This window comes from Topomyia yanbarensis, chromosome 2 (genome assembly GCF_030247195.1).
Source record: "Topomyia yanbarensis strain Yona2022 chromosome 2, ASM3024719v1, whole genome shotgun sequence".
In the NCBI taxonomy this organism is placed as follows: Eukaryota; Metazoa; Arthropoda; class Insecta; order Diptera; family Culicidae; genus Topomyia; species Topomyia yanbarensis.
The window spans coordinates 51,373,960-51,389,830 of record NC_080671.1 but is presented as its reverse complement, the minus strand read 5'-3'; the positions used below and the strand labels follow the sequence as shown (position 1 = coordinate 51,389,830).

Below are 15,871 nucleotides of genomic sequence, written 5' to 3'. Positions count from 1 at the left end.
GCCTGTTTCCAACAGTTCATTGGCTACGTCCGTGGAAAGCCGTAACGACGCCGTCTGCGTACCGCTGTACGCCTTCCTCACCCGGATTAGCATTGGTTCATCTCCCAGACCGCATTGTCCCTTCAGCGCACTTCTCAGCTCGTCTCCTGTTGTTATCTTGTCCTGGTTCTTGCACTCAATCACTGTCTCGTTGGATAGAACCCTTACGGTTGCTTTTTCAATGAGTGTTTTGAAGATTATGCTCTTGACCGTCGGGTATCCCAACTGCTTCAACTCCGAATCATCTCGCAAGTATGGGTAATGTAATATAATAGCAGTACTTAAATTCAGTCCCAGGAACAATGGATCACCGACGATTAGCTTACGATTAGGTGACATCACAATATTACCGTATTTGAAAACGCACTTTTTCTGTTAGAACGTACGGGAGAAAACCAAGAGCGAAAACAAGGCGACTTGTCACAGACGAGGGCTCGCCTACTATGATCTTATGTCGACATTAGTAAAGCTATAATGGTTGTTATGGTTGTTAATATTTGTTACAATTTTTAAATCTAATAGTAATGAGACTTTCTCTTCTCCCATAGGAAGAGGAGCAAGTTCCGGTAGTGCAGCTACACTTCTACGACAATAAACTGGCCGTCGATCATCTGCTGAGCAAACCCAGTGGCCTTTTCTGCTTCATAGACGACGCGAGCCGCGGTCGACACAGTCAAAGCTTTGTCATCGAATCAATCAACAATAATAATAGCCCATTCATAAAGCGTGCTAGCGGTCACGAGTTTACGGTAGCTCACTACACTGGCCGGATCACGTATGACGCCAGAGATGTTGCTGACAAAAATCGGGATTTTATTCCACCGGAAATGATCGAAACGTTGAGAGATTCGCGCGAACCCATGATTAAGATGATGTTCTCGAACCAGTTGACTAAAACCGGTAATTTGACCATGGCTTGTGAAGAAGCTTCCGGGGTCAAGAAGGTTGAACCGAGCAAAAAGAAACGGTGGGGAGCTGCATTGGTAGCAGAGAAAGGCAAATCTAAGAAGATGATGAATACCTTGTCGAAGGGTATGTATTCGCAGATACACAAGATGCGTACTATTGCTAACGTGTTTCGAGCCACTAGCCTTGAGTTGATCCGGACTCTAGCCGTTGGACCAAACAGTGGAGGTACCCACTTTGTTCGCTGCATTCGATCAGATCTAGAGTATCAGCCAAACGGCTTGAATAAAGAGATGGTACGCCAACAAATTCGAGCGATGTCGATCCTCGATACGGCAAGAGCACGACAGAAAGGATTCTCTCATCGGATTCCTTTTCAAGAGTTTATGAGAAGATATCAATTTCTTGCGTTCGAGTTTGATGAAAATGTTGAACTTACAAGAGATAACTGTCGACTGTTGCTGGTTCGACTGAAGCTAGAAGGATGGGTCATCGGGAGAACCAAGGTGTTTCTGAAGTATTACAATGTGGAATACTTGTCGCGATTGTATGAAACGCAGGTCAAGAAAATCATCAAGGTACAAGCGATGATGCGGGCGTTCCTTGCCAAACGAAACATTGCATCCAAGTTGAAGGGTCTTCATCGAGAGTCTGGTATGTGGAGTACATGATTATGCCATATGGTTTCAGGATGTTAATTTTTTTCAGTACGCAAGCTACAAACCGCTAAGAACCCTGACCAAGCTGCCACCAAAATTCAGACGGCATTCCGCGGACACTTAGCTCGTAGAAAATACGGCCCTTTAATTAACGAACGAACCGGCAGCCTCGATGGGGAAACAGCCAAGTTTCTAAAATCGTACGTTTATCGTTGGCGAAAAAAATCAATGTACCAAGTTCTACTGCTATACCGTGCGGCCCGGTATCAAGACCTAGTCAACTTTTCACAACAGGTAAACATTCAGATATTAATTCCATTTTCCGTTATGACATTCCAGTTCTTCCCTTTATCACAAAGGTTCACATATTTAATCAACGCTTCATGGCAGGAACAGCAACCTGTAGCAACTGCATTATGATGGATAGAATTGATGGGAACCAACGGAAACGAGCCCTGCTGGGACCACAACGTCCTTCGGTTTGGAAATTGCCTTTCAGGATGGACGATATTCCGTTCTTCGATACAACGTACATGTGTGATCCTACGGTAGGGTCCAGCTTGTACACCGGTAACACTTCGGACTCGGAAGATTGGGATGCTCCCTTGAGAAGGCGAAAAAATCTATCCTCGGAGATTACACGGTCTACACAGCGGGGTGCTCCGAGACAATCCATGGAACACTCTTTGGCCAATGAACCATTCCATCGAGATGCTACTTTACCAATCAAAAGGTTAGGCAACTGCTCTACACAGTTTCGACTGATTTTACATGTTTCTCTTTCACAGAATTTCGCCCGGTCATAACAGCGACTTTCAAGTACGGAGGTACGTAACTTAATAACCCACCAACATGTCTTCAATCTATTCGCCAGTATCGTATGGTCGAAAGAGTAGCCGTGTCGTCCGTGCCGAGAACTTGATGGCTGGAAGGTCGCGCACGGAGTATTTTGGGTTTTGCCCTTACTGTGTTATGCGAATTTCTGACACAGTGGACCATAATTTTCTAGGCAATTCGTGGGAATCAAATGATCGTGTCCCATTTGAACCTAATATGGCTCGCTACATGCGTAACATTCCAACTTGCTGGTGTCCTCTAGTTGTTGTGCAATATATGTTGGAAATGAAATATACAGTTTTGTAATCAACAATGGTTAGAATAGCACAAATCAATCTCTAGCATAAACGTACAGCGCTATCAATCTATCTCGACTTAAGCAGGCAGGTAAAGCTTCCATAGCATTGGTTCAAGAAACCGTACTTCCATAAAGACAATTTCTATCTTGAAAAGTTACTTAACACTGCCTTCATTGCTTACAACAAGACAGGCATGACTAACCCACGTGAAATGCCTCGTGCTTACATTCTTGCAAATAAAGCTATTGCCGCGTGTCTCATATCGGAGCTCACAACTCGGGATATCTGTGCAATCACAGTTACACTGACTGTCGGTAATATTGACAAAAAGTATTAGCATATCTACCGCATAACGAGTTATCTCTGATGATTTCAAAAGCATTGTATCGCATTGTAGCAGAAATGGGCTTCCGCTCATTATCGGCAGTGATGCAAATTCTCATCGCATCATTTGGGGCAGCTCAGACATCAACTGATGGTGTGTTCTATTGCAGTTGCTACGCCCCACCAAGGTGGCCAATAGAACAGTTCAACCAGATGATCGCCAGGCTCTCGTCGGACCTAGTGGGCCGGAAACAGTGGAGTGGGGCAGCCGCTGTACAAACAGCAGGGGTCAAGCGCTAATGGAGGCGCTTGCGAAACTCGATACTGTGCTAGCTAATAATGGCTCCGCTAGTACATTCCGTAGAAACGGAGTGGAGGCGTGGATTGACCTAACATTTGCCAGCTCGAGTCTGGCTCCAGGCATGGAATGGAGGGTAGACGAAGGCTACACCCATAGCGATCATTTAGCAATCCGCTTTAAGATCAACTATGGTGTGCAGTATCCGAGGGCGGGAGATCCCTGTCAGGTACGCGGGTGGAAGTCCAATCACTTCGACAGCGAAGCTTTCACCGCGGCCCTGGGACTGGAGGCCAACACCGACAGTCTAAGCGGGGATGCGCTGGTAGCTGTTCTATCACGCGCGTGCGACGCCACTATGCCGAGAAAAACACTGCCAAGAAACGGTAGATGCCCGGTATACTGGTGGAGTGCCGAGATTGCAGCTCTACGGTCAGCCTCCCTCAGAGCTAGACGTAGGATGCAAAGAGCTCGCACCGAGGATGCAAGAGAGAACCGCCGTGAAGTGTTTCGAGCTGCGAAATTGGCCCTTAACAAGGCTATTAAAAGCAGCAAGAGAGCGTGTTTCGACAACCTGTGTGAGAGTGCCAACGCGAATCCGTGGGGTGACGCCTACAGGATTGTGATGGCCAAGACCAAAGGGGGCTCCTCACCCCCAGAACGGTCTCCGGACCGGTTGGCAACGATTATCGAAGTACTCTTCCCGTCTCGAGCCACAAGCCCCTGGCCACCTGCACTACGAGACAGTGCGGGCACGGCCGAAATGGTGGCTCCAGTGACGAACGAAGAACTACTCGCAGTGGCTAAATCCCTAGCAATGAACAAAGCTCCAGGGCCGGATGGAGTTCCAAACAACGCACTCAAGGCAGCGATCATAGCGAACCCGAACATGTTCAGGCTAGCTATGCAGAGATGCCTTGACGAGTGCCGTTTCCCCGATAGATGGAAAAGGCAGAAATTGGTGCTGTTGCCGAAGCCCGGGAAGCCGCCAGGCGACCCATCGGCGTACAGACCAATCTGTCTGATCGACACGGCTGGCAAACTGCTTGAGAGGATCATCCTCAACAGGCTAATCCCGTACGCGGAAGGTACGGACGGTCTGTCAAGCAACCAGTTTGGCTTTCGGAAGGGTAAGTCCACAGTGGACGCTCTCAACTCAGTGATAAATACTGCCGAGATAGCGATCCAACGAAAAAGGCGAGGTATTCGATACTGTGCGTTAGTGACACTTGACGTGAAGAACGCATTCAACAGCGCAAGCTGGGATGCCATCTCGCTCTCGTTACACCGGTTTAGACTACCGGTGGGTCTGTACCGGATCTTGGAAAGTTACTTCCAGAACCGCGTACTGCTATACGAGACCGATGCCGGTTAGAAAAGGGTTCCGATTACCGCCGGAGTCCCGCAGGGCTCGATCCTAGGCCCGGTGCTATGGAACCTCATGTATGACGGGGTTCTGAGACTGAAGTTCCCTCCTGGGGTCAAGATCGTCGGCTTTGCCGACGACGTAACCTTGGAGGTCTACGGGGAATCAATTCCTGAGGAAGAACTAACTGCAGAACACGCGATTAGCACGGTGGAGGAATGGATGAGCGCGAGAGGCCTGGAGCTCGCTCATCATAAGACGGAGGTAGTTATCGTCAACAATCGCAAGTCGGCACAACATGCAGTTATCCATGTGGGAGAAGTCGCGATCACTTCACAGTGAAGTCTGAAGTCTCTCGGAGTCATTATAGACGACAAGCTGACCTTCGGCAGCCATGTCGACTATACATGCAAGAGAGCGTCGACTGCTGTTGCGGCTCTATCGAGGATGATGTCCAACAGCTCAAAGGTGTGCGCCAGTAGACGTAAGTTACTGGCAGGCGTTGCCGTATCTATCCTCAGGTACGGCGGCCCGTCATGGTCAAGAGCACTGAGGGTAACCAGTTACATACAGAAACTGGAGAGCACCTACCGCGTGATGTGCCTCAGAGTGATATCTGCCTACCGCACGGTATCACACGATGCATCCTACGTGATAGCGAGCATGATGCCAGTCGGGCTGGTCATTCGGGAAGATGAGGAGTGCTTCGAGCTACGTGGAAATAGGGGAGCCCGCGAGCGCACCAGGGTGACCTCGGTCGCCAGATGGCAGCGTGAGTGGGACAACTCCTCGAAAGGTAGGTGGACCCACCGGCTGATACCTAGCATATCGAGCTGGGTGGGAAGACCCCATGGGGAAGTTCACTTCCACCTGACACAATTCCTGTCAGGCCATGGCTGTTTCCGACAGTACCTCCACAGGTTCGGGCACGCGGAGGTCCCAGTCTGCCCGGACTGCCCAGGTGTAGACGAAACTGCCGAACACATACTGTTCGTATGTCATCGGTTCGACGTCGAAAGAAGAGCAATGCTTGACGTCTGTGGCTGGGACACAACCCCTGATACCCTTATTCATCGGATGTGTCAATCGGTGGAGAAGTGGAACGCAGTCTCGGCTGCTACCATCCAGATTGCCAGTAGGCTACAGGTAATCTGGCGAAGCGAGCAACAGACGACGGGCACGGCTAACTAGTGATTGGTTAGCTGGAGCGAAAAAGGCCAAGCGCAAAAAAGGGAGTGAATGGTCTGTTCATTCCGAGGCAGGTTTGGCGCAGGGACCGGCAACCGCGTAAGGGGTAAACCCAGCCACCCCGAAGCAAGACAGAAGAGTGAGTATATAGGCGTATAAGTGGACTGCCTCATGCCAAGACGGGAGGGTCGTAGCGTAGTATGTTGGGACTTAGCTATCGATGCCTCATGGCGTGGCTGAGGAGTGAAAGGGTGAGCATCCAAGTCAGTCTCACACGGCATGTTAAGGGTGAGCACAAAAGTCAACCTCACATGGTATGGTAGAGGCTAGCACAAAAGTCAGCCTAGCAAGGAATGAAAAAGGTGAGCACAAAAGTCAGCCTCATGTAGGAGTGTTTGAGAGTGAATCAAAGTGCGATTGATAGAGCACCCAAGTAAGCCTCATACAGGACGTATGAACGCGTGAGTGAGAGTGAATGAGTACATTTAGTACAGCCATCCCCCCAGAAGTAATACCGAGAGGTAGTTCCTGGGAGGAATGATGGCGGAGCCCAATGGAGTTTAGTCGGTATTAATTGCAGCGTCACCATTCGAGCCCGACACGCCCCCAGTGCACCCCGTGTGGTAGATTGGACCCTACCAATAGCACGTGTACTGGGCTAAAACGTAAAGGTCTTCTCCATTGTAAAAAAAGACATCAACTGAGACTGAGAGGCTCTGAACTGATGGAGTACAAAAGCAGTACAAATTTTTATAATCTGAATGTGGGAAACCGATCAACTTTTGCGAGGTCTAGGAGAAAGGAGGTGTTAGACATAACGCTTTGCTCTGAACGAATTTTGCATGAGCTAGAAAATTGGCAGGTTCCAAATGAAACTGAACCGTCTCTATCCGATCATTGATATAAATTTTTCGATCATCTTGTTGTCACCTTCAATGTGGTAACATATCGTAGTTATAAATCTACAAACTGGGACCTCTGTTTGAAAAACTTGGCGACTAAATTTCAGGGAAATTTTCCAACAATTGATCTTAATTGTCTCTTCGAAGCACACTTTCCAGGTTGTATCGATCCGGAGATGAACTATGTTCACAGATCTCATCCTGGTGATTCGGACTCGTGGGCGTTTGCACGCACATTGGTTACCACTGAATCGGTCATGTGGGCAGTTGACAGCTTTGATCCGTACAAATCACCTGAAAAGATGGGATCTTTCCCGTGCTGCTTCAAAAAGGATTCGATATTCTTAAACATCTCATGACAAAGATTATGCTTATCAGTCTTGCTACCAAACATACCGAAATCATGGAATAACTATTAGATTTATTCCCAAAGAGCGCGCTCAAGCTATGAAGAAGCCAAGAGTTTTAGGCCTAAGTCTTCTAAAAGCTTTGGAACGCATAATCGATCATCACATAAGGAACGTTAGTTTAGTTGAATATCCACTGCACAAAATGCAACATGCATATCAGTGTGGGAAATCCACAGTCACTCTACTTCACGATATTGTTTACAACATTGAGAAGGCCTTCTCGCTCAATCAATCTAGCTTGGGTAGGTTCCTTGATATTGAAGGTGCTTTTGACAATGTGTCCTTCCAGTCTATTCTGGAAGCGACGTGCGGGGTCATGAGGTATCTACATGTATCTCGGGTTGTATAAACGCAATGCTTAGTAACCGCATTCTTTGCTCATCACTAAGACAGACAGAGATGCGGAAGATGCGTATTTGTGGTTATCCTCAGCCACCTTTACTATGGAACCTGGTTGCCGAAGGCTTGTTGAAGAAACTCAATGAGTCTGGATTTCGAACCTACGGGTTTGCTGATAATTACCAAATCATAATTACTGGACTTTGCATCGGAATAATCTTTGACTTAATGCAACAAGCATCAAGAGCTGATGAACAGTAGTGTCGACAAGTTAAATTATCAGTTAACCCAAACAAAACTTCAATGGTTCTTTTCACGAAGAATCGAATGAAAATCGGGGATCGTCTCTTGCAGTTCTTTGATTCTGAGTTGCTGTGTGCAGATCAAGTGATGCGTTGGAGTTATGCTGAATTCCAAACTGAATTGGTTTGCTCACATTGAGTTCAGAGTCAAGGAAGCGTGCATGGCCTTCAGGCAGTGTAGACGAACTTTTGGGAAGACCTGGTGATGACGGTCCAGTTAAAACCGCTCACCACAACTCCGACTGCTACCCATGAGGTCCTTCTAAATATCAAAGTAACACCTCAAACAAGAATCACTGTCATGTTTATACAGACGGCAGGTTACTCGGTTTTGGAACAGTAACCATGTTGATCTTGCTACCAGTCATACACGACTGTGGTCACAAATGATTACATGGGGTGAAGATATTCTTGCTCTTAGCGATATTACACTCACATATAGTTTTGCTTACAGGGAATTCCATGTGAAGATTCCCTCGCCACGCTGTATTTATTAGAACAATTTTATGCAAAAAAATTCAGCATCTCTGAAACTTCGGAATATGAAAGAATAGGCTTTCCCCTTTCATTTGAAACTAAGATCAAAATAATCCGTCGGGGGGTCTAGAGCAACTTTTTTTTTTGAAGTTTTTTTCGAAACAATATACGTTTACTACTGGAGCTAGTTCATATTTCTGTCCCTAGATGGTGCTTTATACATTCGAACAACACTAAAAGTGAGAATTTTATAGAAAACTTAATTGTCTACACGTTTGTTGACCACTAAAAATTGATCTGAAATCATCCGGAAAAGTTGCTTAAGATTTTAACAAAGTTATATCTAAGATAGTTTCACGCGAGGCCTAGTGGTTTGGAAATGTGTTTTCTCGCACTTATTACATTACCAAAAAAGAATTGAGCTTAGTGGCATGAAAATATTAGACGGGATTCATTACGTTGACAATTCTAATTGACCTTCTGAAAATTAGGATGTTTGACAGAGTCAGAAAACTATTTGTGCTTTTGGTTTGTAATCTTTCCCGATAGTTTCGAAGGAGCTACCATTTATCGGAAGGTATTGCTTGGTTACAAGGGTTTGCTTACATTTATGTTTTAGAAAGGACCATACGTCGTATAATTTAGGTTATGATCGCTTAAGTCAGCTATTATAGTTCCGATCAAGACGAAATGTTGGGACGCACCGTTTCTAATTTAACGCAAACTACAGCAGTAACTGTCCAAATTAGTGGTTAGCGTGAAACGATTTATTCAAATTTTCTCCGCATAGCATATTGTGGCAGTTGGATTTTACGGTCATTTCCTATCAATTATGCGAGATATCGTTACTAAATTGATCCTAGATTATGCGAAATGTATTACTTTTGAAAACAAAATATGATAAGAGTACAACAAAAATCTTATATACATAGAAGTCCTCGAATATATCCCAAAAAAAATTATCTTGATCCAAAGACTCAAAGTTTTTTGTTCACTGTTGGTCACAAAACGGATAACCAGCGTTTTCAACCATGCGTTGCAATGAAATCCGCGAAATATTGCAATGGTGCGTTAAAAGTTTCATTGAGTTTGTTCGAATATAAAGGTTGAAGTTCAGGACAAGTGAATTTTATACGAAGATGCCAACAGAGTAGGAGATTCATGTAAGAATAGTTATCAGTCCTCCCTGAGAACAATCGAAAAAATGAAAATGAAGGCATATATCATTGCAAAACCTGTTTCTGCGGGAGGAATCACTTACCATCATGAACAAGAATATTAATATCATACTAGTTTTGTCAACACTTATCTAAGACTTTTCATCTCAAAATATTAATGGGGCCCTCTATTTGGGAATTATAATTTTCAGCTGAAAGATGAGACTTTCCAAGCTCTCAAATTCCGCTTAATTCACTGTTGAACTAAACACAACTATTTGGCAAATAAAAAAAGTGCTTGTGAATTGACAAACCACTAGGTCTTCTGTGAAACTAACTTAGACTTAGAATTCGTTAAAATATTAAACAACTTTTCCGAAAAATTTCAAATCGGTTTTTAGTTGGTAACAAAGTTGTAGACAATTAAATAATCTATCAGATTCTCACTTTTAGTGTTGTTCGAATGTCTACAGCACCATCTAGGGGCAGAAATATGAACTAGTTCCATTGTAAAATCTATGTTTTCATGAAAAAACTTCAAAAAAAAAAGTTGCTCTAGACCCCCCGACGGATGATTTTGATTTTGGTTTCAAATGAAAGGGGAAAGCCTATTCTTTCATATCCTGAAGTTTCAGAGATGCTGAATTTTTTTGCATAAAGTTGTTAAAAAAAGACACCGTGTCGCGAGAGGCGTGGTTGTCTGTCTATATGGAGAGACAACAACAAACGCAAGTGGGCTGTTACACTGACGGTTCTCTGATACGGTCTCTGATACGGTCTGAGAGACGTGCTGGTGTCTACTGTTGTGAAATGTGATTCGAACAATCTCATTCACTAGGTAGATACTGTACTGTATTCTAATCATAAATTTTCGCGACTAAGTGTGGAGTACAACTGGCCCTTTCATCTTGTTGTAAACTTCTGCTTGTTGTAAACTTCTGCTCTGATAGTCAGGCTGCAATCAAAGCCTACAAACGTCAGGCAGCAATCAAAAACTACAAACGTGTCACCAAACAAAGGGGTTTTCTAGAACAACCGTCCCTAGTGATTTTGAAAAATCTCCTACATTTTTCGAAACTCCACTGCGGCATACTGACCAGGGCGTTAACCGGCCACTGTAAACTCTATTATCACATGGCAACTATTCAGTGCGCTGAGCTATTTTCATGTGATCTTTGCTAATCCGGACAGGCATAGCGTTGTTAGTAAATCGAATGCCTTATATGCAGCTCACCTAGGTTCGATTCTCAACCCCACACATAGGGTTAGAGATTTTTCCAAACGAAATTTTTGTAACCCGTAGAGAGGCGAATGACCCTAAGGTTAAAACCTCTATAACCAAAAAAACCATCTTTTCCATATGATCTTTGTGAATTCGACTACGGAACCTCACATCACCTAATATGCAACTGGGGAGTAGCGCAATTGCGATTTCGAGTTTTCGGCCGTCCTTACATAGACGACACCATGTTTGGAGACTGAAACTCAGAGACATACTAAAGTTTCTTATCCAATGTGCTAAAGAGCTTTAGGCATACTCGCAGGCGATTTGAACTACTTGTGAGTTTAATTTACCTGCTGTTTGCTATCCCCCTTCCAATCTTACTTCCTCCCTCCGCCTTCTCCTTTCCTATCGCTCAGGAAATGATGAGACGACGCGGCAAGGCACGAATCCTCGACTGCATACTGGAAACGTGCCATTTGAGCCAATATAATCTGGTTCCTGATACGCAGCTGCTCTACATAATTTCGAATGATTTTACACATTTCTCCTACACAGAATATCTCCCGGTCATAACGACGACTATCAACCACGGAGGTTCGCAACTCCATCGCCCACCAACATGTCTTCAATCTATTCGCCGGTACCGTATGGTCGACAGAGTAGCAACGGTGCACGAAATCAGTTCAGTTCTCCAGGTTCGTATGGTTCCATTTCGAAAACAGGAGCCTACAAGAAGCGACCAGCACCGGTGATCCCGTCTATGTTATCGTCCTCAGCGAATGACGGAGAAAAAACCTACAAGAAACGTCCAGCTCCGCAGCCGGTAAAATCATGGGAACCGAGACAGAATTCCGACTACAACTACGAAAGCAAAATTAATCCCATCCGAGAGTTAGAATCACTCGGACGTAAGAACAATTCGGATGAGGTTCGATTCCTTTTGTTAGCATAGTAGATATGTTTCAAAAAATATTCTCCAATTTCAGCGAGACAACTCCGATGACGATCCGCCGTTCAACTTTCAGAGCATGTTACGTAAGACGAACTATAACAGGGCTTCGATGAAACGCGCAAGCTACGATAACCGTATGTCCTTGTCCAACATTGATTTCGACGATGGTAACAACAACTTCGGAAAGGACCGCATGGATGGGAACGTTATCTATCAGAGCAGAGTGAACGAAAAACGTTCAATATCGACTCCGAGCTTAGCGCACGAGAGCAGAGCTAGCACGTCTATGCTTGACGATCCCCAGCCTGGACCTTCGCGTAGCCGTTCGTCGACATCCTTCGATGAGAACAAGAACAACTACATACAGGAGGAGATTCTTCCGGGAGTCATCGTGGAGGGGTACACCGCTGAATTTTGAGGGATTTCGAGGGTGAAGCTAGAAGCATTTTTGATTGAGACTTATCTGTAGTTTGTAATTGTTTCGCAAGATTAAAGCTCCTGTTTGTTTCGCCAAATTGTGCGCATTAGTTCTACTAACATCACAATCCTTGGTACTAACTGCAACCTATACTCGCAAAAGTTATTACGTTTTCTCGGTATTAAATATGCTGTCAGTCACAACTTTTGTGGGATTAATTAACTTCTTAGTGCTTTGCTGCAGAATTTTCGGAACAATAAGCGGGGCGGTTTAGAGCATGTTTGACAAATCATTACAGACACGAAGCGAGCAAAGTTTGTCAAACTGATATTCGTCGAATACTCTGAAGATCAAAAAGGGTATCAATTACTGGATCATCATGGATCTTACGACAAAGCGTGCAACGATCAGTAGAGATGCGAAGTTAATTCTACTCAATGATGGCTCGGAGGAAGATTGTCAGCAGGCTGGTGCCCCAATAGCAGAAGATGAAGTTATACTGCCGTTCTATGCATAATCGTCCCATGTATATAGGGAATCCCATAGAACATGGGACAATTAATCTTATAACGGCAGTATAATACCCATTCGATTACTAAGCGTCGATGATGGTGCCGGTCAGGAGGAGGTGAATGACAACGATTTTCGGGAGTTCGACAGTGTAGAAGAAGAATTGGTTGAAGGCTTGGATGAAAATGCGGCTTACGGTCAGGAGAAGGAACCTAACGACGAAGAACAAGAGTTGCAACAACAAGATTAGCAAACCCGGCATCGGCGGTAAAACATGATGATGAGTTATGTTCTATCAAACACCAAACGCCTAACTCCTACCTAGCATTAGGCAAAAGACTCTTCACATTTCCTTTCGATCATGTCCATATGAGCCGGCCTAGTCCTAGTTTTCCGTTCTTAGTTTATGACTGATTCGCTCTAGAATACATATGATGAATTTCGCGCCAACTCGAACAAATGTTGGCAGCACCCTCTCAAATTTTAATGAAACTTTCTGTACATGAGAACTTTGTCACAAAAAGCCACTTTGCATACTTTGTTTTTCAAAAAATCATCTAGACTGTCTTTTGAAAAGGGCCAAACTTTTTTTTACCAATTTTTTTTAAATGGCTATAGTTTAAAAATGGCAAACCCCGCAAAAAATATTGTAGAAGTGATTTTCACAAAATTAGTCAAATTTTTGAATAAAAATATTGTAAAAATTCTTCATTGACTCTTACACTGAAAAAAATCGATCTAAAACATTTAAAGTCGATTTACAAAAAAAACCATTTTTGATTTGGATGAAATTTTATTACCGTCAAAAATTCAAGTTGGGCACTTTCAAGGAAAAAAAGTAATTTGAAAATAACATTTCCTTGTCCAAACTGATTTTTTTTTCAGTGTATTTATATCGAAAACTAAACAAATGAAAGTCATAATCATCTCAGAATTCATTTTCCCAGCTGCTAGTAGCCTCATACATGCAAAAAGTATCAGTAACGAATTTGGTATATATTCATAACAAACTTGATAGAGTCATAACAGTTTTTGCAACCGACCGAGACGGTTGTGCCTCCAGGTGGAAGGTTTTGTTCTCGAGAGAGTGACGGAGTGCGAGACGCTGTATGCGTTATTGTGGGAGAGAGAGAGACGAGTTTGTTAAGTGTGAGTCGACAGTTGATACGTCGGAGGCGTGGTCAACGGCATCCTCGACAAGTGGTGTTTTGACAGCAAACCGCGGGTAGACGAATTTGCCTACCGCGGTGGCAGAAATCGACAGTGATCGTGCCTTTACACGCAGAAAAAAATATAGTGTATTGGTGTCGTCGGGCAATTCTAATCGACGAGAGGGAAGCGTCACAGGTAGACCCATTTGCTCTATTTGTCTACCGCAGAAGTGGTACGACGAATAAGGAAAACAAGTGGCACCGAAAAGTGCCGCATCGACAGTGGGATTTTCGCAGCAAGCCACAGGTAGCCACATTTGTCTACCGAGGTGGTGGAAACGGAGAGAGCGCGCTTGTGGTGGTGATACCGACGAGCAGCTTAATCGGAGAGAGTTTTGAAGTGTTGCAGGTAGGACTATTTCTCTACTGAAGAAGCAACGCGACGAAGAAGGACAGCAAGTGTCACATTGTCAAACAACGGGCACCGAGTTTACAACGTAACACATGAGGTGTGTTCTACCAGTGTCTTCGTCACCTAATAGATAGCAGATAACAGGTATATTTTTCATTCCTTTTTGTGATTGTTTTTCTTACTAGGTAAAATGGAGATGTAAAAGAGATCGTCAAAGTTAATAAAGATAAAATACGCATTGTCGTTGGTAGTCTCAAACAAGCCAATGCAATTGCTTCTTGCGAGCTTTTTACGCGTGAATATAGAGCGTATATTCCTTCAAAGGAAATTGAAATTGATGGGGTCATCACAGAATCGAGTTTGACTGTTGATGACTTAGTTAAGCATGGAGTTGGTCGACACCATACTTAAAGACGTAAAAATACTTGAATGCAAGCAATTGCATTCAGTATCACACGAAGGAGATAAAAAAGTTTATCGACTGTCTGACTCATTTCGAGTGACTTTCGCTGGGTCTGCGCTGCCCAACTATGTCATTATCGATAAGATTCGTCTCCCTGTTCGCCTTTTTATCCCTCGTGTAATGAATTGCCTTAATTGCAAACAGCTTGGCCACACAGCCACTTACTGTTCCAATAAGGCACGGTGTGGCAAATGTGGGGGTTCTCATCAAGAGGATACATGCAATGAAAATTCAGAAAAATGTTTAATGTGCGGAGAAAACTCGCATGAGCTCCCTGCATGCCCCATTTATAAATTGCGCGAGGATAAAATTAAACGATCCTTGAAGGAGAGGTCTAAGCGCTCCTATGCAGAAATGTTGAAAAATGCTACCCCTAAACCCATCTTCTTAGAAAACACTTACACATCTCTATTTTCGGAACAGTCTGACTCTGACGGAGCGTGCGAAGGTACATCATTTGTTTTACCCGGAAATTCCAGAAAAAGAAAACAGTCTTCTTTTCCCAAGCTGCCAAGAAAGGGCCTTAAAATTTCTCCACCAATAGATAAACTGCGCCCAAAACCGAAAAATTCCGATTCAAAACCGAAATCAATTCCGCCCGGTTTTGGGAACGTACAATCCAAACAGAACACCATTACTGGTAATAATAAAATTTCGACTTCCTCTGAGCCTCAGCCAGGGGTACGGATTATTGAAATTTTCTGAAATTGTTGATTGGATTTTTAAAGCATTCAATATTTCTGAACCACTAAAGAGTATACTTTCAGCTTTCCTCCCAACAATTAGAACATTTTTAGAGCAGCTGATTGCTCAATGGCCCATCCTTGCAGCGATTGTATCTTTCAATGGGTAATTCACCTCCTCCAATGAAAGATTCCATCACTGTTTTACAGTGGAATTGCAGAAGTATCACACCTAAAATTGATTCCTTAAAAATTTTACTGCATAATTTAAAATGCGATGCTTTTGCTCTATGTGAAACATGGCTTACCTCAAACATTAATTTCAACTTAAATGATTTCAACATTATTCGCCTAGACCGAGACACCCCGTATGGAGGAGTGCTTCTAGGAATTAAAAAGTGCTATTCTTTCTATAGAATTAACATCCCCTTGTTTGCGGGCATCGAGGCTGTAGCTGTCCAAACGAACATTAAAGGCAAAGACATGTCTATCGCTTCTATATATATACCTCCCAAAGTTCAAATTGGACAACGTCAAATTTTTGAGGTAGTGGA

General features: G+C 43.9%; 1 protein-coding gene across 1 annotated transcript in view; it reads left to right on the top strand.

The window, feature by feature from the left end:
- Positions 1–12,195, top strand: part of LOC131684818 (neither inactivation nor afterpotential protein C) — a 46,021-nt gene extending 33,826 nt beyond the window's left edge. The window contains exons 9-14 of the mRNA XM_058967997.1: positions 588–1,599; positions 1,654–1,898; positions 1,964–2,337; positions 2,393–2,431; positions 11,284–11,656; positions 11,715–12,195. Of these exons, the coding sequence (XP_058823980.1) occupies positions 588–1,599; positions 1,654–1,898; positions 1,964–2,337; positions 2,393–2,431; positions 11,284–11,656; positions 11,715–12,098 (2,427 nt within the window). The 3' untranslated portion in view covers positions 12,099–12,195. The remainder of the gene's footprint in view (positions 1–587; positions 1,600–1,653; positions 1,899–1,963; positions 2,338–2,392; positions 2,432–11,283; positions 11,657–11,714) is intronic.
- The last annotated feature ends 3,676 nt before the right edge of the window (positions 12,196–15,871 follow it).